The sequence below is a fragment of the Ochotona princeps genome, chromosome 5, assembly GCF_030435755.1.
Source record: "Ochotona princeps isolate mOchPri1 chromosome 5, mOchPri1.hap1, whole genome shotgun sequence".
Taxonomy (NCBI): Eukaryota; Metazoa; Chordata; class Mammalia; order Lagomorpha; family Ochotonidae; genus Ochotona; species Ochotona princeps.
Window position 1 is genome coordinate 75,670,794 of NC_080836.1, and position 21,980 is coordinate 75,692,773.

At 40.8% G+C, this 21,980-nt stretch overlaps 2 protein-coding genes across 2 annotated transcripts in view; both read left to right on the forward strand.

Annotated features, from left to right (window-relative positions):
* Nucleotides 1-11,218, forward strand: part of SGO2 (shugoshin 2) — a 38,365-nt gene extending 27,147 nt beyond the window's left edge. The window contains exons 7-9 of the mRNA XM_012931423.2: nt 487-3,288; nt 3,964-4,114; nt 10,997-11,218. Of these exons, the coding sequence (XP_012786877.2) occupies nt 487-3,288; nt 3,964-4,114; nt 10,997-11,012 (2,969 nt within the window). The 3' untranslated portion in view covers nt 11,013-11,218. The remainder of the gene's footprint in view (nt 1-486; nt 3,289-3,963; nt 4,115-10,996) is intronic.
* A 5,581-nt stretch (nt 11,219-16,799) lies between these two features.
* The window catches only part of AOX1 (aldehyde oxidase 1), a 64,849-nt gene continuing 59,668 nt past the window's right edge, over nt 16,800-21,980 (forward strand). The window contains 1 exon segment of the mRNA NM_001279815.1: nt 16,800-16,844. Coding sequence (NP_001266744.1) covers nt 16,800-16,844 — 45 coding nt within the window.

The following is a 21,980-nucleotide window of genomic DNA, read 5'->3' on the forward strand; positions in this document are numbered from 1 at the left end:
GGGTATGGCACTATAACTGGATTGAATTTAAAATTACTTTTCCTTTATGAAAGCATGTGTATATATGTACACATAAACATGAGTTATATATTATACCTAGATTAACCAGACTTTTGACAGTAATCCTTTTTAAAGTTATCGCTTTCATTTAGGTTTTCTTGCCTTCCTCTTTCTGCTCTGCTAATATGTTTTGATGACTACTGTTAGCTCTATTCCAATAGTACTGTTACCTGTGTTGGGACTGAGATAGAGTAAATTCTCCATAATATGCATTTTCTATAGATAGAAATGTAAAATGCGGTTTAGGAATATTCTGATTATTTCTAATTTTTACCAGCACAGGTTGTTAGTAATATAAGGATCAAAACAAAATGCATTTTTGGATGTCCCTTTCTGTGAAACACTTGGATTTTTTATTAGATTTCTAATCTAACTTGCTTTAAGTAACTCTTTACTTTATGAATTTCCTTTTCCTTTATTTTGCAGAAAGCCATTCCTCTTCAGACCAAAGTTGCAGGGCTAAGCAGTCTCCTAGTAACGTGACTGAAAGGAAGAAACGTGGGTCGTCCCGGGGATCAGCCAATTTGCCTGCAGACATGCCTTGCGTAACAAACGTAGTTGAAGAACAATGCATTTCAGCTCCAGAATTAAATTTGAGGAATGAGATAAATGACTACACTCAGGAAATAAATAATAAAACTCACAGAGATGGGCAATGTCTTCCTGGGTTCTCTTCTGAATCTGCACGTGAACCTAACGCAGAGCAGGTGAATCAACTGCAAGATGATGACTTTCAGCTACAGAAAACTGTGTATGATGGTGACATGGATTTAACTGCTAGTGAAGTGAGCAAAATTGTTACAGTTTCAAGAGGCACTAAAAGTAAAAGTAATAAAAGCGTAAGTGATTGTCAAACAAAAACTTTTAGAAAAGTGAAAGATCCACGTGCTGAAAGAAAGAAAGAAAGATCAAAGAGAAAATGTAAAAGTAATTCAGTGGTGGATATTGAGGAAAAGATTGAAAACAGACCCGAAAGAACATCTGTTGTCCTGAATGACAGAAGTAATTCAGAAGACCTACATGTTTTTACTTTTAGTACTGAACAGCTGGCTCAAGTGAACACTCTGAAGGAAATAAGCCCCAGTAATAACTTCAACTCAGATGACAGACGTAATACGCAGTGTAATAAAAAGAAGAGAAGAACATATGTAACAAATGAGCAAAAAGAAATACACTCTTTCTCTCAAAGTTCAGATCAGTTCCTTCAAGAGGGTAAATTTGATTTGGGTCAGAATTCCATAGCTGGTAATAGAAGTAAAGCTTCTAGGCAGACATTTGTGATTCATAAGTTAGAAAAAGGAATTGTATTCCCAACCCAAAAGGACAAAGAAACCACTTCTGAAAATCTAGGAATCACAAATGAATATGAAACAGCCATTTTTTCCACCAAAGATATTGGAAAGTTATGTAATTATGAGACCGAGGATATGTTGGATTTGAACAGGTATGTCACTGATATGCAGGCTGCTCAGCAAAATGAATCAAAAGTAAACAAACCTAAGTATAAAGTAAATCGGAAGACAGAAATAATTTCTAAAAGAAACCAGATACGTGAGACTGATGATAGAGATTTGCACAGTCTAGAAAACAGTAGCTTTTTCTCTGAAACCCAACAGGATAAAGAAACCATGTCTGGAAACGTAGAGGTTACACAACAATTTCAAGCACTTCATTTCATCAGAGATAATGGATATGAGACCCAGAATTTGTTGGGTTGGCAAAAGCAGATCACCAGTGTGTACCCTGTTCAAGAGAATGAATCAAAAGTTAATAAGCTTAGGCAGAGAGTAAGTCGGAGAACAAAAAGAATTTCTGAAGTGGACCATTTAAATGATGCCAAAAGTGTGCATTGCCTGGAAAAGGATAGTTATTTCTTTCCAACTCAAAAGGATAAAGAGATCATCCCTGGAAATCTGCAAGACCCAAGTGAGTTTCAAACATCTGTTCTTCCTACCAAAGATAGTGGAAACCTTTATGAAGGGGTGATAAAACATGTCCATGCTGTGCCAACTGCTTGTCAAAATGCTTCAAAAACAGACAAGAAACTTAGACAAAAGGTCTGTCGAAAAACAGAAATAATTTCTACAATGACCCAAACACATGAGATTAGTGACAAACCATTATGTGACGTAGAAAAGAGTAACTTCTTTTCTCCAACCCCAAAATATAAAGAAGCCGTATCTGGAAACATGCAAATCACAAATGAGTTTCCAACAGCTGTTCTTCCCACTAAAGATAATGGAAATTTATGTGACTATGACACCCGTGATATATTGGATTTGCAAAAGCATGCCACTGATAGGGAAGCAACTGAGAGAAATGATCCAAAAATAAATAAGAAGCTTAGGCAGAAAGAAAATCGGAAGACGGTAATAATTGGTGAAGTGAACTGGATATGTGGAGATGATGATAAAGGAGTGCTTGGTCAAGAAAACTATCCAAAAGACTTTAAAATTAGAAAATCTAAACAAGGACTTGACTGTCAAGGCATCAGTGGACACTATGTGAGTACCAACAGTAATGAAAACAGTCACCAAATTTTAGATCCTTACAAACTAGTTAACAAGTATAGGAAGAAATCTGGCAAAGCAAGGGATAAGAATAAACCTATTGCAGAGTTGACAGATTCTTCCCAGACATCTCTCTCCTTAGAATTTGGTTTGCAAAATGTTGCTAATGAAGCAGATGCTGATGCAGGCAACCAAATTGAACACTCTAACAGTGAGAAGCACAGTTCTCCACCTTTGAGTAAAAGGAGAGATACTTTCTTTATAGAGATGGTAAAAGAAGGAGAAAGCCAGATGAAAAAAGTAAATAAAGTGACTTCCAAATCAAAGAAAAGAAAGATTCTCCTGGCTCCCTCTCCAGATACGCATGAAGTAACGGGGGAAATGCCTGACATTGTTCGCAGAGAGTCAGCTGACTGTGGACAGACTGATAAGGAAAATTACTTGGAGAATGAGCAGATGGTTGCAGTTAAGCCAGACTTTTGCACCGAGAAGTTTAGATCTTTTTCTCGGATATATTCACCTAACATAAAAGATTCTTCCTTTCACAGCGTTCATGAGAGCTCAATACCTTTGAGTTTTTCTTCTAGTAAAAATCTGGTAATAAAAGAAACTTTTGCCCTGAAATGCTCACCAGTTTTTCCAGCAAGTGAAGATGTACATAAGAAGGTGAAAGAGATGAAGCTTAAAGTCAACCAGACAACAAAAACATCAAGAATAGGTAGGTAAATTCCAAAGTGATCAAGTTTTAGAAGTATACGTACCTTTTTCACTTGGTTAGTATGTATTGTATAATAATTTTCTGGAATTTTGAGATAGTATATGCTGATATAAAGTTATCCATGGAAATAGCATGAAGGAGTTAAAAGAAAGCTTAATACTTTGATAAAATAGTAATAAAATTCTTGAAAACTTATAGTCTAAAAAATTTGTTTTATCACAAAGTTGTTTGAAATGAGGGTGCTTAAAAAATTCATATAAAATGGAATTAAAGATTTCAGCCACATAATATTTCAAAACATTCATGGGAAATTTATGTTATAAAAATACATCTTCTAGAGGATGTAGGTTATGTTAGAGGATTGTTGAGCTATCCTTGGTCTCACGGTACTTTTCACAGAGGGGGGAGTTAATGGGATACATAGTTAATGAATGTGTAATAATTGGTGTCATTCAGATTAATCATAAAGAATTTGTGTCAGCCTGTGCTTTATTTCAGGATAAAATGTCAGGCATAACTTGATGGTTTTTGCATCAAATTTTAAGCCTTTTTTTTCTGTCAAAATTTAATACTCAGTTTTAAAATAGGCTGGTAATTTACAAAGCAGTGTAAATCTCCTCTGTATTTCCATATCTCTATAAGGATTTCATAAATATCTGAAAATTTTCTTCCCAGGTGTTAGAGCATTACAGGACTTGACAAATACCAATTTTGTTTCCTGTGACACTGCAAAATCTGAAGAAGTGTTAGAAGATCCTTCCTCAGAGGTTCCGAGGAAAAGAAGGAGATGTGTACCTCTCTCTCTGAAAGAACCGAGTCTCAGAGGGTAAGTGTCTCCGTGAGTTGAGATGCTGTTGGGAAATATTTGCTCTTAAGAAACATCCTACCTGAATTCAGATATGCATGCTTCTGAACATCAGTAAAATGTATTGTTAGTGTATAATGGCTACGACATTTCTGGGTAGCTTAGAGAAATGTATTCTTTGAACAGGTGTATCTTTTTTTGGTCTGAATTTGTTGTTATGGTCAGTTCTCAGTCCTACTACTTTTTTAATATGTATACTTCTTTCACTCTATTATTATTTTATTTTATGACACAGTTCCATTGACTCTGGGCTTTCCCTTCTCCCTCTACCCAAATCCCCTCTGATAACACACTGATTTCCCCTATGCTATTACAATAATATGGTTCGTCATAAACAGTTGTAAGTCCATCATTGTGGACACAGACAATTTCAGAGTCCAGCATCTTATTGTCACGGTATATTCAACAGTTCCATTGGGATTCTATTTGATCCGGAAGTAGAGATGCATATTGCATTGTATCCTCATATCCAGATATGATAGTCTCCATTACACAGTTACTATACATCCCCATAAATAAAAAGCCACAAAACAAAATCAACAACAAGAGGAAAAGAAGAAACTAAAACGCCATGAAGTTAAATAACATGCTACCAAATGACTAATGTGTCACTGAAGAAATGGAAAAGAAAATGAAGAACCTTCTGAAGAAAATGATGCTACTGTAATGAGCTGTGAGTCAGTGAAGAATTTAATATGAGAAAAAAACTTTGAAGAAATGAAATTAAAAACAAAAAGTCAGAATTCATGAGATACAGTTTTTTCTGATCTTTGTTGGTGAGATGTGTCTGCTTTAGGCAACAGATAGATGGGTTTTATTTTCTTTTAATTCAGTCTACTTATCTATATAATCTATTGTAAATGGTGAGTGTAAGCCATTTACAGTACAGCATGATGGCTCAGTGGCTAAATCTTCTCACCTTGCATGCATCGGGATCCCATATGGGTACTGGTTTGTGTCCTGTTTGCTCCACTTCCCTGCCAGATCCCTGCTTGTGGCCTGGGAAAGCAGTGGAAGACTGCTCAAACCCCTGAGACCCTTCACCTGCCTGGGAGACCTGGAAGCAGCTTCTGGTTCCTGGTTTCAGATCAGCCAGCTCCAAGAAATGCGGCCATTTGGGGCGTAAACGAGCGCACAGATGTTTCTCTCTGTCTCTCCTTCTCTCTGCATATCTGCCTTTCCAATAAAAATAAATGAATCTTTTTAAAAACCAAAACAAATGTACTCATTTATCAACATTTGCCATCTTAGCTTCATTTAGTCTTTTTTCCGAGATCAGAAAAAATCAGGTGTGTTCAGGGTGGTGTCGCCATAGACCATCTGTTATTTTTTATTGTAGTATTTTTAAAGCAAAATTCTAGGTGTATAATTCTTTAAACACTTCTCCATGTATATTAAAAAAAAATAAGAACTTAAAAAAATTACAGGCCCCACAGAATAGCCTAGTGGCTAAATCCTTGCCATGCATGCGCTGGAATCCCATATGGATGCTGGTCTGTGTCCTGGCTGCTCCACTTCCCATCTAGCTCTCTGCTTGTGGTCTGAGATAGCAGTAGAAGATGGCCAAAGCCTTGGGCTCTTACACCTGTTTGGGAGACCTGGAAGAAGCTCCTGGTTCCTGGCTTTGGATTGGCTGAGCTCCAGCCCTTGTGGACGCTTGGGGAGTAAACCCATGTATGGAAGATCTTTGTCTCTATCTCTCCTTCTTTCTGTATATATGTCTTTCCAATAAAAGTAAACTGAAAGAATTATTTTAATGGCATAATTAGAATGAGATCTTTCATCTGCTGGCTCACTCCCCAAATGACTGTAAACAGCCAGTGCTGGGCTAGGTCATAACCAAGGATCAGGAGCTTCATCCTTCATCCGGTCCCCCTCATGGGTGAAGGGGCCCAGGTAGTTGGACCATTTTCCACTGCTTTCCCAGGCACATTAGCAGAGAGCTGGATTGGAAGTAGAGTAGTTTGGAGTTGAACCAGCACCCACTTGGGATCTCTGATGTTGTACGTGGCAGCTTAACCCCGTACACCATGACTCTGGCCATAACTATGAACTTCTTAACACAGTTAACAAAGCCTGATAACAGTTACCACACATAACAAAATCATAAATAATTCCATAGTTTCATATGTCAACCCATGCCTTGAATTGTGTCAAAGTCTTTACATGCATTTCATTCAAAATTGTGCTTTTGAGATAAATCAAGTACTGTGTTATGGATTGCATCACATTGTGGATAATTTTTCTGTAACATAGAGAAAAATATTTTAAATTTTGTCCTCGTTTGCTTTATTTCCATTGTCTGCTTTTATGCAACTGATGTTGATAGTTTTGAGAAATATTTTCAAATAATAGCCAGCAGATGGCAGTAATGCAAGGGAGGGTGAATTAGAAGAAATTTAGATACCAATGAAGGACCAAGGGCTTTCCTTAAGAAAACAACTTTATTGAGACATTGAGTAACTCTTTATTGTGATATAACGTACATTTCACCCACTTAAAGTGAATGATTCAGGGGCATTTACTGTATTTATAGACATGTGAAAGTATCTTCACAAATTAAAATTATTTCTCTACTTCAAAAACAAATTCTGTGCCATATTGTCTAGCTTTACTTCCACCCTCCAAGCCCTACGCAACTATTCCTCTGCTTTTTTTTCTATCCATATTTCCTTCTTCTTGATATTTCACTAGTATGTTTTCAAGGTCAATTATGCTCTTGCATGTGTCCCTAATTCATTCCTCTTTATGGCTGATATTTCATTGTGTGTATCTTACATCACTTTGTTTATTCATTAACTGATGGAAATTTGAATTGTTGTCCCCCCCTTTTCTTGGCAATGACGAATGATGATGCTGCAACAAAAATTCACATATGTTTTTGCATGAATGTAGCTAACATTCTTGTCATATTTTTTCTGAGGAGTGGGATATACAGAAGTATAAAAGAGGATCAACAAGTATAATAGCTCTTCTAATAACTTGAGGAGCTGCTTATTCCCACCAGCAGTGTAGGTGGGGCTTCAGATTTCTCTTTACTTCAGCAACGCTTGCTATTATTCAACTTTTTGGTTCTCTCCATCCTAGTGGATGTGAAATGATATCGTAGTTTTGATTTGCAGTTCCCAAATGCTAATGATGTTTAATATTTTTCATGCATTTATTGGTCATCTCTACTTTCAGTCTTCCTTGGAGAAGTATCTGTTAGTCCTTTGCCCTTTTTCAGTTGGGTTTTCTCATTGGCTCAACTTTTTATCTTGAATTTATCTTGAATTATTTTTAGACTTACAGAAAAGTTGCAAGAGTACAGAGATTTATCAGTGCCCGTTACTGAGCTTTCCGTAATTTTAACATCCTTAAATGCTCACAGTACATTTATCAGAAATGGAAGCTTAGCCAAGCTATGGACTATCAGAAATGCAAACTTAGCATTGGTGCAATAATATTAGCCAGGCTATGAACTGTCACTAATATCCTATTGTATCTTAGAATCCTGGCTAGGGTTCCACCTCATATTTAGTTTTTGTTTTTCCTTAGCCTTCTCAAGCCTGTGCCATTTCTCGGTTGTTCCTTTTCTTTCGTGCCTTTAACCTCATTAAACACTATTAGTTATTTGAAAAATGTTTCTCACTACGAGTTTGTCTAAAGTTTTTCCATAATATTGCAGTTATTCTGGGCAAGATTTCCACAGAAATGACTTGTTTTCATGTCAGTGATTCGTCAAGTCAGTTGTATCTTGTGATTAGTAGTATTACCTTCATCACTTCATTGTAGTGATGTCTGCTAGGTTTATTCACTGCTATGTTTCTGTCTTTCCCTTTTCAGTTAAAGAAGATAATGAGTCTATGTATCCAGTTTCTCAGGTTTTCATCCACTGATTTTAGCATGCTTTGGTGGATTTTTTGCAACAGTTAACTAGTGTGCTGTTTGACTTTTTGCTTTCATCTTTCCTTCTATAAGGAAGAACATAATTCATGTTATTTATGTCAATATGGCCTTATGGATATGTATCTTATTCTATAGATAAAAGTATTATACTCTCTCAATTGATCTTTATTTCATCGTTGAAGGTATCCCGACTTTAGTTTTTAAGAATTCGTTGTTGTTGTTTATTTGAAAGATAGAAACAAAAGATCTTGGCATTTACTGTTTTATTATCCAAAAGACCACAGATGTGGGGCTGCTTCAGGCTGCCACCAGGTGCCTGGAACTCCATTCAAGTCCTCCCTGTGGGTGCCTGGGCCTGCATAGTGAGTCAGACTCTGCTGCTTTCCCAGGCACACTAACCAAGGACTGGATTGCAAGCCAAGTGCTCAGGAAATGGGCCTATGAATTTTTCTGCAGAAGTTCTGATTACTGATTGTGTGTTTCTATGTGTGTCTGTGAGGGGGGGTGGTGAGGAGGGAAGGAGAGAGGAGGGAGAGAGATGTTTCTATGTTATGAATTATTTAAGTGTTTGTGGCGTAATATATATGATTGATTTTAACTGCTCTGAACACTAAGGAAAATATGTATTCTCTTCCTAGGGTGTTGCATTCAATGTATGATTTAGTCTTCTGTGTCTTTACTTTTGTACAATTGAACTATCTTTTACTATGATACATTAGAATCTGTTATTTCTATATCTTTATGTATTTCTGTGTTTCCATGTATCTTCTGTAATTTTTGTTTTAGGAAGGTGGTTCCTGTACTTTTTTATACATAAATCATCCACTGGAGAGCATCCACTGGAGTGCACCACTGTATACTCATAGTAGATTGCATTTTTTTCTGTTAGAAATGCCCTCCTTTGAGACCTCCCTGATACTTCCTGCCATTGCCATTGCTATCATCAATGCCTGTGAGCACTTCAAATTAATAAGCAACTTCAGGGCCTGGCATGGTAGCCTAGTGGCTAAGGTCCTCACCTTGCATGTGCTTGGATCCCATATGGGTGCTGGTTCATATCCTGGCTGCTCTACTTCCCTTCCAGCTTACCTGCCTAAGGTCTGGGAAAGCAGAGGAGGATGGCCCAAAGTCTTGGGACCCTGCACTTATGTAGGAGACCTGGAAGAGACACTGGGCCCCTGGCTTTGGATCAGCTCAGCTCTGGCCATTGCAGCCACTTTGGGGAGTGAACCAACAGAGGGAAAATCTTATCTCTGTGTCTTCTCTCTGTTGTATATCTGCCTTTGCAATAAAAATAAATAAATCTTTAAAAAAATAAAATAAAAATAAGCAACTTCAATCAGGATCTACCCTTGTAAAAGCTACTAGCAGCTGTGACATACATAGTTAATACATGCCATTTCCAATTCAAAAAAGAAACCAATGACAAGTCAGCTGTCATTACTGTATATTTGTCCTGAATATTCCTTATGATTTTTGTTTTCAGACATTTCCTCAGCTAATTCTAGTTACTCAAGACAGCAGTGTCCTGTTGGTTCAGAACAGGGAATGGTATCTACTCTCCTTCTAATTTTTAGTACCTTTTAAAGTTTGGGCATGTGCATGTATTTCCTCCAGTCACAAATATACATAAGCAATGTAAAGAACAAAAACATTACTACTTGTTGCAACATGATGTGCTAGGTGCCACAGATCAACCAACCTACTGAGTGAAATAACCTAAAATTCTTAAAAACATGTTGGACATATCTATGAGCTTGTAGAAAAGTAAGAAAAGACCAGATCAGAAATAAATGAAAATAGGAACCCAGAGAAATAAGTGGAGCCCAAAACTTGCTTTTGCCTGAGGGCAGCTTGTCCAATTGGGCATATCTAGACATAGGATTTGCAGCTTTATGAGGCTGGGGACAGAAGACAAATCCTGGGGTTTAGCAAAAATGAAAAGTCTAATGGTAGATCCCTTTCAATAAAGTTGAGCTACTCTCTCAAAAGAACAGCAAACTAAAAATAATCTTTCCACTAGCTTTTTCAGCCCCAGGAAATATCTCTGGTGCTGAATTTGAGAGAAAAAAAATCTTACCAAAATTCATAACCAAAATCAGGGCTTCATGCAGATTGCAGTTAGACTAGAAGGCATGAAACTCCACAAATTGAGCAGTAAGTATAAATAAGTTGCCTGTGATTCAAATGCAAATATTTTCCAGGAGAGCCCTCATTCATCTCAGTGTTACATACATCTTCCACAGCTAAAGTTGCAAGAGAAGTGACCAGTGACCATGAACAGACAGCTCACAGTAAAGAAAAACACTACACACACAAGGGAAGCTGTAAGTACCAGCAGAAATATCAGTGTCAATCAGATACAGAAAAGAAAAAAAGTTTGAGGGTAGCCTTGAAAATGAATAGAGATGTTCATTGGAATACATGCAAGTCATAGGAAAGCGCTTCTACCGTAGGGTTCCATTGTTAAGAAGTGAAACCGAGAAAACCCCACAGTCCAATACTGAGGAAAGCAATGTACAGCTGGTCAGCACAGAGGGAAATCAAAGGAATGCCTGGTACGTTCAGAGTGGCACTCTCCTTGGGTGAGGAGGGGGATGTGGGCAGGAAGGGCCCCACTGAAGGCTTATGAGATGTGCCGATATTTCATTTCTTAATCTTGGTGGCAATACATGAACATTTATTTTATTGTTTTCAGTTGTATATTTACATTTATTCTTTTATTTGTGCCAAAGTCTGTAACAACAAGGAAATCTGTAGTAAAACATGCAATGTGTAAAGTTGATGTTGATCAATTTCTTTTTAAAGCTGATACATAATTGTATGGTAAAGCCTGTGGTCTAAGAAGACTGCTTTTCTGGTGTGAGGCAGCAGTTTTGTCTCCAAGCTTCACAATAAAAGCAACAATTTTGGGCTGTTCTCACTGGTAATATCTCTTTTTTTTCTACTCTGCAGGAAGATGAGAAGATGAGGTGAAATTTGTGGATTCTGTTTTTTTCTGAATTCCCAGCATAAGTCACAACAGAAGTATAACAAGGATGAAGAAGATGAAATACTCAGTAAAAAGCACCTTTTTGTTATTGTTTTGGGACTATTTGTGGATTGTTTATTTATCCATTATGTTAATAAATATATGTGTATAAGATACTGTTTTATAATAATAAACCTTAAAAATTTTTTGGTCATCATATAAATTATCCACCTTCTCATTTAAGTCTTTTTTTTTTTTTACACCCTTCAACCAAACAGTAGCTGTTAGTATTTTAACCAAATAAAATGTTAACTTTAGTATTTTTGGTTATCATGTATACCAAGATTACATTGCTTAGCTTTATGTTTAAACCATTCAATATATGTGAACATGTGAAAAAAGGTTTTGCTGATTTTTTTAAAAAGGTTTATTTTTTTGAAAAGTGAGTTACAGAGGATTGGAGAAATAGATCTTCCATTTACTGGTTCATTCTCCAAATAGACACAACAGCCAGGATGGGTCCAGTTTGAGGCTAGGAGTCAGCAGCTTTTTGGGGTTCTCCCACATAGGTGCAGGGGTGCAAGTACTTGAGTCACCTTCCACTGCTCTCGCAAGCATTGAGCTGGATCAGAAGTGGACCCAAACTGGATGCTGGTGCCACAAGGAGAGTTTTTACCCACTAAGGTACCATGCTGGATCCTAAAAAAAGATTTTCAACATTGCCTGTTGCCCTAGCCAGTTTCCTCTCTTCATCTTTCTATTTGCAGAAATAGTTGTAGGGTATCATATATTACTTCTAGTTTGTGGGATCTGATGACTTGAGGGAGAAGATTAACCTTTCAAGCTCTTTTTTGAGTTTTGTTTTTATAACCTTATTTTGAAAACCACCAATTAGTAAGAAGTAACAAATCCTGTTAGTACACGAGATCAAAGAAACATTTGCCATATTCAATCACTAGTTAAATTGTTTTCTGACTAGATGGAAAGTCTCTCTAAGGTAACATCTGACCAGTGAAGGAGCAAGCCCACAAATCTGCATTTTTCCATAAATAATGCAGTTCATCTGGGTACAAATTATTCTAGGGCCATAGTTGGAGAGACTCCTGTAGGGATACAGTGTGCCATAGAATTTATAATGTTAAAGATAACATTTCTAAGTGCTAAAGCGGAAGAGCCACCTCATAATGTCTGTGGAGTGGAGACTATGTTATTAAGTCAGTTTACACTGTGGATTAGAGGGAAAGAGCTTGGCTCTGTGACAGTCTTGTTAAATTCCTGAACTGTTATCCAAGACTTTGGACTTTTGAGAGTCTTTACGCTATTATATTCTTGTTCCTATTTATTTTTCTCTGTGCTTTTTTCCCCCTTCACAGAATTTTTTTTTTCATAAGTCACAATTGTCAACATTTTACTGTTGGTGGAATTTGGTCCTGGAATTTCCTTCCAAGTTATAAAGACATTTACCTGTGTTTCATACTGTTTTTTACTTAGAGTTCCAATTCACTTGGGATTTGTTATATCAAGTGAAATATGAATGCATTATTTTTCACCTTCTTTCAAACAACCATGAAAAAAATCCATGATTCCCAATACCGCTTTGAAATGCCACCTTTGCATGTTGTTTTTTCAGTGTACTTAAATTTTCTGTTGTCTTCTACTAGCCTGTGTGTTTTTATGCCCAATACTGTAGTATTTATAAAGACTAGGAGGGTTTCAAAGTTTTCCCTGTAGAGGATTTGAGCATTTCTAATAAAATCCATGCTGTTTGATTCTTCTGATTGTTGTTTACATATAGGAAGACTATTAACTTCCATATGTTAATTGCTTAACTTATAGTCTGCATGGGGTTCTTGTTTTTTGAAAACTAAGCTATCTGTACCTCTTTTTCTAACTCAGTGATTCTCATTGCTTTTTTTGTCTAATTGCTTGGCTGTTGTTTTAACTAAAATGCTAAGTAAGAATAGTGAGTGTCTTGTTCCTGATTTTCACGGAACTACCTCTGCTTTTACCCCATTAAAGAACATGGTGGTTTAAAGACTAGCTATATATTTATAGTCAATTTCAGGTTAATCATTCAAGTATTATTTGAGAGCTTTTTTATATGGGAAATCAAAAATAGGTTTTAAGTTTTGTCTAATATCGTGTGGCATTGTTAGGAATTTTATTAATTAGGGTGCAGTCAGAAGACAGAAATAGCTATCACTCTTAGCTATACTAGAGAACTGAAGGGGAAAAAAGGGCAGAAGGGACCATGTTTTATAGAGGGAGAGCTCCAGGTGTCACATACCTGAGCTAAGAGCAGGTTTGCAGGAAGAAGCCCTGAACTCCAGAGTGGTACAGCTCCTTGTTGCTGGTTCCCCAGATGAGGGCTGGAGAGACTGCTGTGGTGATACTCTGAAGATGGGGAGCCCCTTCTTCCTGTCGGGGTGAACCATGTCTGTGGTAATGCTGAAACAGCCAAGCAGCACCTTTGTCCTAGGTCCTCCTTTCTTTGAGTTTGCCTCCAACACCCACAGTCGTGGGAGACTAAAACAGAGCCTGGCAAAGGAGAAAGAGCATATGCAAAGTCCTGGCTAAAACACAGGGGACTAGAGAAGGACGGGCTTGAAGCTGAGGCACAAAAATGGCTAAGGTGGGTCTCCTTACAAAGATGAGCCACAGCATAGCGTTGTTGATGTTGAAACATCCCAATTTTCTTAACACATTTAATGAGTGCCAGCTGTTACCTCAAGCCCAGTTCTGTTTGCTTTATAATTTAGCTCAACTAAAAAAACAAAAGCAAAATCAACTTCTGCCAATAGGGAGCAATGGGAGATGGAGAATCAGGAAGAAAGGGGCTAATTCCTTGTACCAGCTTACTGGCTTTTTCTGTTAATATCACCTTGGTAGTGGTGCTTCCCCTGTGGCGGCAAGCACTGGTGGTGGCCGCCAGGTGGTGTTTGCATTCTCATAATCGGCCCTATTCCGCGCTCCGGGCCATGTCCCTTCCTCAAGGGCCTCAGCCCTACTTTTCAGGCTTCTGGGGTATCAGTACCATCTGTGCTGCACCCATTCTTAGCCATCTGAATTCTGACTCCTAGCTCTTGAAGTCTTCATGGTAGCTGAGCAATGCGCTCCCTCATACCTCAGACCATCCACATGTCTGGGTTCCATTAGTCCAGAAGACTTCTTTGTTACTCAAGTTATTCTTTTTTTTTTTTTTTTTAGATTTTATTATTATTGGAAAGCCGGATATACAGAGAGGAGGAGAGACAGAGAGGAAGATCTTCCATCCGATGTTTCACTCCCCAAGTGAGCCGCAACGGGCCGGTACGCGCCAATCCGATGCCGGGACCAGGAACCTCTTCCGGGCCTCCCACGCGGGTGCAGGGTCCCAAAGCTTTGGGCTGTCCTCAACTGCTTTCCCAGGCCACAAGCAGGGAGCTGGATGGGAAGTGGAGCAGCCGGGATCAGAACCGGAGCCCATATGGGATCCCGGGGCCTCCAAGGTGAGGACTTTAGCCGCTAGGCCATGCCACCGGGCCCACTCAAGTTGATTCTTAAATGTGGCTGGAAGAATGCAGAATGATACAGACCTTTTGGAAGTGCTTTTAGCAATATCCAACAAACTAACATGAGTTTGTCCTTCACTTCTGCAGCCCCATTTTCAGGAAACTGCACAGAATTCTTTTACCAAAAATAAATAAAAATGATTGCAACGTAGTGCATATCAGAAGTGAACAACAATGAAAGAATAAGCAATCAATAGGGAGCACTTAATTTGAAAGCAACCTGAAATAAAAAGTTCTATCGAGTTGGTAAAACGAAAAAGATTTGAGGTGAGGAAAAAGTAGTTTGAATTGACATCTTTAGCAGGATAATCTAGGAGATAAAGAAAGAACTGCAAAATCAAACTTTCATCATTTTACTGTTGATGTTATTTTGACTGATCTGTTTTGAAACAGATCTGTGGACAGGACAGAGTTGTTCTTCAGATTTCAAGACTGCTGGCACATGAAAAGGATACAATGGTAGATCCAAGAAGATTAAAACAACCTCCGCAATCTTAGATTTTAATTAGAAATGTCTGTGTCAACTTGTGCCTTTTTCACCCCTCTTTATAACATTTGTGTTATCTAGCTGTATTCACTGAAAATATGTAGAAGTAATGATTGGCAGTGAAGCCCTCTAGCATCCAGATGCTACTTTCTAAGTGTAATTACTCATTTGAAATAGCCAGGGCTCTTTGAAGAAATGGCTGATTCCAAACATGGGACAAGATAACAGAAAGATGAGCCTGGCACACTACGCCAGCAAGTGAGGAAATTATTAACCACCAATGAAACAACATCAAAAGGAAGTACTCCAATTTGAAGGTGCCTCCATTGGCCCAAGATAAGACAAGCAACATTATGAAAAATGATGAACACATTTACAGAAAAAGTCATAGGTTTATATTTCTTTCTAAAGGGAAGAAAGAAAAATAAGAAACATTGAAGGCTTCTGAGATTATTACAATGCTAACTCAAACTGAAAAATTTTTAATTTAAGGGAAAGTAATACAAATCTTGCTTCTCTGGTGCAAATTTAGTTTGTGCAGCTAATTACTGTAGTGAAAGATGGATAGTTCTGTTTAAATGAATCCCAGTGATGAATGCAAAAGGAGTGCTACAGTTAGAAAAATTATAACCCGGTAATAATTGCTCAGCCAATGCTCAAAAGTGGATGTGAAGCCATTAGGTGAGATATTGATGGATACACTCATTAAGAGGGATGCATCCGCTGATCAATCTCAGGATCATTAAGAAAAATCAGACCGCCTGTGCCTCCTGATGTGCTGCAAACAAGCCTCAACACTGACGCTGATTCAATCAACAGTGTGCAGAGAAGTGAGCAATTAACCAGATTCAAAATGCAGTTCTTAAAGAGATTTATTTTATGTATCTTAAACAATTGGAGGAAGATACATCTTCCATCTGCTGGTTCACACCCCAGATGGCTCCAATGGCTGGGCTAAACCAGGTAGTAGCCAGGAGCTTCTTCATGTCTCCCAAGTGGGTGCAGGGGCCCAGGTACTTGGGCCATCCTCTCCTATTTCCCAGGTTCATCAGCAGGGAACTGGATGGGAAGTGGGGGAGGCCAGAACTGGAAAGAGCAGCCCATAAGGAGTAACTGATTCACAGGTGGCAGCTTAACTCACTTTGCCACAACACTGGGCTCTACATCTCAGTACTTCCTGATAAACTTAGAAGTTCGTTAGTCATTATGCAATAAACGAATATCTAAACGGTAATAACTTTTTTAAAAAAAGTGTTATTCTATCAAGGTCCTTGGTATAAAAAGTAAACATGGACAATTATTTCTAAACCTTTTTAATGAAGCTGTAGAACACCTCTTTAAGCTCCTGTGCTGGAGTATAGGCTCGCAGCCAGCAGGCACAGGGGGGAAGGGAGGGACTAGTGTTTCAAAGTTCAAATCCAGCAGGAAAGTCACTTCAATGATGCAATAAAATACCAGGATCCAAGCGAGAGCGGTCACGGGACCGGCGGTGGCGCCCGGGCCAGAGGGCGTGGTCCAGGCGCCCAGCGCCGCCCGCTGGCAGGGGAGGGTCCGCACCAGGCCCGCGAATCCGCAGCCCCGCGTCTATATACCCAGGCCGTCCACCCCGCTGCCAGCTCAGACACGCCTCGGTGCGGACTTGAACCGTCCGCTGGGCAGGCAGCTTGGGCCGCGAGCTCCACGGAACCTTCGCCTCCCGCTCGGCCCCCGGCTCCCGTGCTCCACCGAGCTCCCCGCGCAGCCGTCACCATGGGGTCCACATCCGAGCTGCTCTTCTACGTGAACGGCCGCAAGGTGAGCGCGCGGGGCTGCCTGCTGCTTCGGCCCGCTTCCGTTGATCCCTCGAGCTCTCGGTGCCCACGCGGCGGGCGCTTCAGGCACGCGCCAGGCTTTCTGCTGTGGGCAAGGGTTTGCTTCTGAGACTACCTTAGGGTCTTGGACACCGCCTTCCATTCTTCCTTTCTCTCTTCTTCCAAGACACCCAGGCCGCCTAACAACACTACTCTGAACCTAAATAAGAAAAACTGTCACTTTTACCCATCCAGGCCAGCACCTCCAGTATAATCTCTCTGAAAACTCCAGCTGATGTCAGGAATGCACCCCCCCCCCCCGCCCCAACTCAGGAGAGCCATTTAGCTTGGGGGTGGGTGGGGGATGTGAATTGAGGCAGCCGGTGCCACCGCCCCCACACAGACATGGTCACTTTGAAGAACTGAACTGCTGAAGCCTGTTCCTGCAGCAGCTTGCCAAGGCCAGGCGCTCGGCAGGCTGTTGCAGAATCTTGGAGCCTGGTCCTGGTAGTACCCCATGTTCGGGTGCCGCAATGCTCCAGGGACACCCTTTAGGCTCCCTAAGAGTGGGCACTGACCTCTGCTCACCATGACTACTGTCCTAGTGCATGGACACCATGTGGAAGGGGGGAAACTGAGGCAAGAAACGTCTTCCCCCAGAGTGAGCTACAAAGTAAGGGCGGCTGTTTTCTGCCACCTGAGACCCCTGCTTAATGCTTAGGACAGCCACAGCCCTTTTTTTCCTTGGCTCTGGCACTGGCTGACCCCTTAAAACTTAAGCATCCTTGTCTTATGACACTAATTTCAGTTTTGTGGGTTTAGACAGGACCTCCCACCACTAATTGTACTAGTTATAAGTCCCTGCCACCCAGAGGCCATCCTGGTCAAATGAGTTCATTTTGCGTGCTCTGTGATGGGGTCAGAAAGAGTCCCTCATGGGATAGCCATGAGGGTGGAATATGAAAATGAGGTGAAGGGATTAGTATCATACCATGTTTTCTTCTTTTGCATGGCATGGCAAGCAGTAGAGTATGCACAACACTGATTATTTTGTTTTTTTTTTTTTGTTTCCACAATTCAGTTGCAACTGTGACCATGCCACTAACCCGTCAGAGGCTCAGTCCTTCTGTTCAAAAGCGATGATACTGTTTGCTTTGTTTAAAGATTGGCCATGAGTGGCACGTTTACCTGTCACAGCCCCTCCCTGCACCAGGTGGTGGTCAGACTGAGGAGTACTGCAGGGCACAGCATGGAGCTGGTGCTGGCACCTCATTTACCAGGGACTGGGGAGTTGGGCCACTATCAATACATGGAACTGTATGATGTTGGACAGTGGGAGATGCCCAGGTAACAGAAGCGAAGCGAAGTGAGGAGATGGGACTGGGGGTGGAGAGAACTGACACTTTAAATGGGGTGGGCATTTTGGCCACTGAGATAGTGGCACCCGGATCATGATGGGCATGAAGTAGGGGTGAGCCGTGCACCTTCTCGGAGGAACGAGCATTCCAAGCAGAGGGAAAGGCAGGTGCAAAGTCCTAAGGCAGGAGGATTTCTGTGTGCTTACAGGATAGGTCAGTGGAGCTAGAGACCTGAGCAGGGGTCAGAATACTCAGATTACTGGAATTTGTAGACCAGTTTTATCTCAATGAGGACACACTGCCCCGTCCCTCCCCTGCTTCCAAATAAGCTATTCTGGGATTTCAAACATAATGACTAATGTCAGTTTGTGCTCTGTTGACTTTTCAAGATAGATAAACTTGTTCTTCTCTATGAACCAAATGCCCTGTGGTCTAGAGACAGTGGTTAGGCGATTTTGGTGGCTTAATTAAAAGAATTCAGGCCTTTCCTTCCCTCAACCCCTCTCCACTCTCTCCACCCCTCTTTTCGCTGTTCTTCCCCTCCCCTCCCTTTCCAATTCTGTTAGGTGTGTGCTGCAGTAATAGCAAGCAGGCCTAATTGCTGCACAGATAGAAGTAAGAGTTGGGAAGAGGACAAGAGAGAAGCTCCTAGGGAAAAGGAATTTTGAGGAGAAACATAACCTCAGGGGTTAAAAATTGCCTTGGAAAGGCATCTGAGCAGCCAATTAGGGGGTCTGAGTTGACAGGATAGGCTTCTGCTCCATGCCTTTTGTCAGATCGCTACATCATCCAAAGGAATCAGCAGACAGTGGGAAGATCCTCCAGGAGCAAGTCTGCTGCATGTTGACTGTGAACCTACTTGCTGAGAGATGCTTGGTCAGCCAGGGGTCCTGAGAGGAGCAGGTGACACACTTAATTTGAAGGAGTGATTTATGCCATAGACGCTGCCCTCCACTCAGGAACTAAAGCATATCATTCCATGAGGTAGTGAAGTCTAGAAACCAAGGGTGTTGGTTTTGGAGCTGGCATGGATCCTGTGCCATCTGCTTTGCTACTTAGCAGCTGTGGGTCCAAGCCAGGTACCTCCCATTGCTGAGCCTCAGTTTTCCTCTCTGCCTGAAGGAACTGATACCCCTTCCCCTGGAATAGGAGTGGAGGTGCCTGCTCCCAGTAAGTGCTTTGGGCATGGTGGTGCTAGCATCTGGATTAGAAAATCATCGGCTTCATTGTTAGAACTAGAACCATCAGAGGAATCAGGAGAACTGAGAAGTCATTGAGTATAGTGGCCGTGTTTTGGAGGGAGGAAAGTAGAGTCGGTGGAGGCAACTTAAGCAGGAAGACCAACAAACAAAATGAGTGTTGGAGCGTCCTGAAGCTCAGACAGATGTCCTCACTGGTCCCCCCACTGGCTCCCTTCTGGACTCTGAAAGATTGTGGGTCATCAGTCTGTCTCTTAGCTGTGTCCTTTCGCATGTACTTTTCTTCCTTCCTTGTTTTGTATTTTCCTGCACTATTTTCTCTCTTTTCCTTATTTCTGTTCTCCGTTTTCTTTCTACTCCTGTTCCGCATCTGGCAAAGCTCCCTCAAGCATGAGTCAGCAAAGCGCAGAGGAAAGTGATTTCTTAATCTTGCACAATATGAACTTGGACTTTCCCCAAAGGACTGACGAAGATAAAAAGGGATTGATTCCACCCTTACAATGACATGCAATGACTGTGACCCTGCCTCTGAACCAGGGCAGTAAAATTCTTCTGGCATCATCTTTCCAATCCTGAGTCAAGGAGACTATGTTTGTTCCCAGTCCTCTCTGCACCCCACTCCAGCCACCACCTCAATCCTTCTTTGTTCTATATGTTTCTTTTCTTTATTATTATTATCATAGTATTATCATTATGTGATACTGTTCCATAAGCCCTGGTTTTCCCTACCTCATTTTATTTGTGGTTAGTGGATTCTTCTCCTTGAGGTAGGTTTCCAATCTGTGTCATCCACAGGTCTACAGTTTGATTATATTTATTGTGGTTGGTACCCTGTTCTTTGTTTGCAGTCAATTGTGCCACTCCCTCCAGCGAGTTCCAGATCTAGTCTCTTATGTTAGACTTCCACCATGGTCTGCATAGCCCAGCTCCTGGCTCAGCACTCCACCTCCTGTGATCCCGCGCTATTGCACTGTTGTCTGTACACTGTTTCTCCTAGTTCCAGTTCACACAGTTCCCAGGATGATAGCACATGCGCAGTTCATTGTTGTCCCTGTGGCAAAGGAGTGGCAAAGCCTTTGCCATACTGCACAAAATGGCGCCTGAAGTTCCACTGAAGGGGTTCTTGATCTGCTAGCCATTAGGCCTGGGTTACCCAGGACTATTTTGGGTGGGATCTGAAGGATGCCATGTTGTTGCAATTCACTAAGCCTAAAATAACTTCGCTCCCAGCTTAGTGCATATGAAGTCTTGTCCCATAGCCATTGTCTTCCTACACAAGATGGTGCCCAATTTGGCTCTGGTGGAGTTTGGGCTGTGAAATCCACTCTGTTCTTGCACTACCTGTTGGGGATCTGCTGCTCTCTGTCTGCTCCTCGTCAACTCAATCAAATCAGCAAGAGGGGCATTTCTTTGTCTGGGTTTACTTCCTGAGTTCCTTGTGAGCTCCCCTTCCCACCTGGTTGCTGATGGAGTTCCAGCCACTGGTGGAATTCAGATCACCACTTGCTGAAAGCTTCTGGTATATCAAGTCATTGCAGCACCACACCATTGTCTTTGCCACTTTCCTGTGTCCATCATTCTGCAGGTGCCCTTCTGCTGTTCCACCATCTCAGTCCTAACCCCCAGTTTCACTCCAGGAGCTGCCAGGACAGGAAGCCTTCTAGATCCCCTCTCTTACTGCCCTCCTCCAGTATGCCAACCATCAAATCAAGAAAAAGAACTATATTTCAATGTAGTGGTTCTTTGAGCCAGACTCTAATGTCCTGAAACATTTCCTGGAATAAGTACTCAAACAGACAAGGCTTTTAGCTTCCATCATTTCCTTTCCTGATGTATAAATATCCTTCAAACCTAAAATGTTGTTATTCACTACAGAGGCTATCAGATCCTGTCTCTTTATTAAATCTGGGCTTATGTGAGTTCACCATGGCATGTATGAATATTCCAACTGCAATGACCTACACTTTTAACTGAAACAAGCTACAAGTCATTTTTCTTTTTTTCTGCAAGCATATCTGGGAGTAGAGATTAAGAGGCTTGCACAGAAGCTTCATGATGCTGTCTTCCGTTCCTCAGCCACCATGAATGTGCCTGGCGGTCTGAAATGGTTGCTGGAGTTCTACCCAATTCTAGGAAGCAGGAAGAAATAAAAAGAGAATATATGCTGGTGTAGATAACCATGATTCCCACCATCAATGACTTCCTGGGTTTTTATCTTTCAGACGCTTATCTCTGAGAAATCATTCCTCCTTGTTGTTCTCACTTCAGTCAGTACATATTGTGATCAAATTATTCACTTAGTTACCTAACATTTAGTATATCCCTGTGAGAACTCTCCGACGCCAGACTCTTTGTTTGACATGAAGATTAACAGAAGGTGATTTTGTCAATGCCAAGAGAGGCGTATTCATGTACAAGTGCTGATGATTCAGGAGAAAATGTCACAGAAGACCAGAAACCACTGACTGAGAGCACAGGGAGGACAATGATTCCTTGGCTGGGTGTATTCATGGCAGCAGTCTCCAAAGAGAACTGTTGAGCAGCACATTGAATGACAGGCACAATTCTAGGGAATTGTGAGGG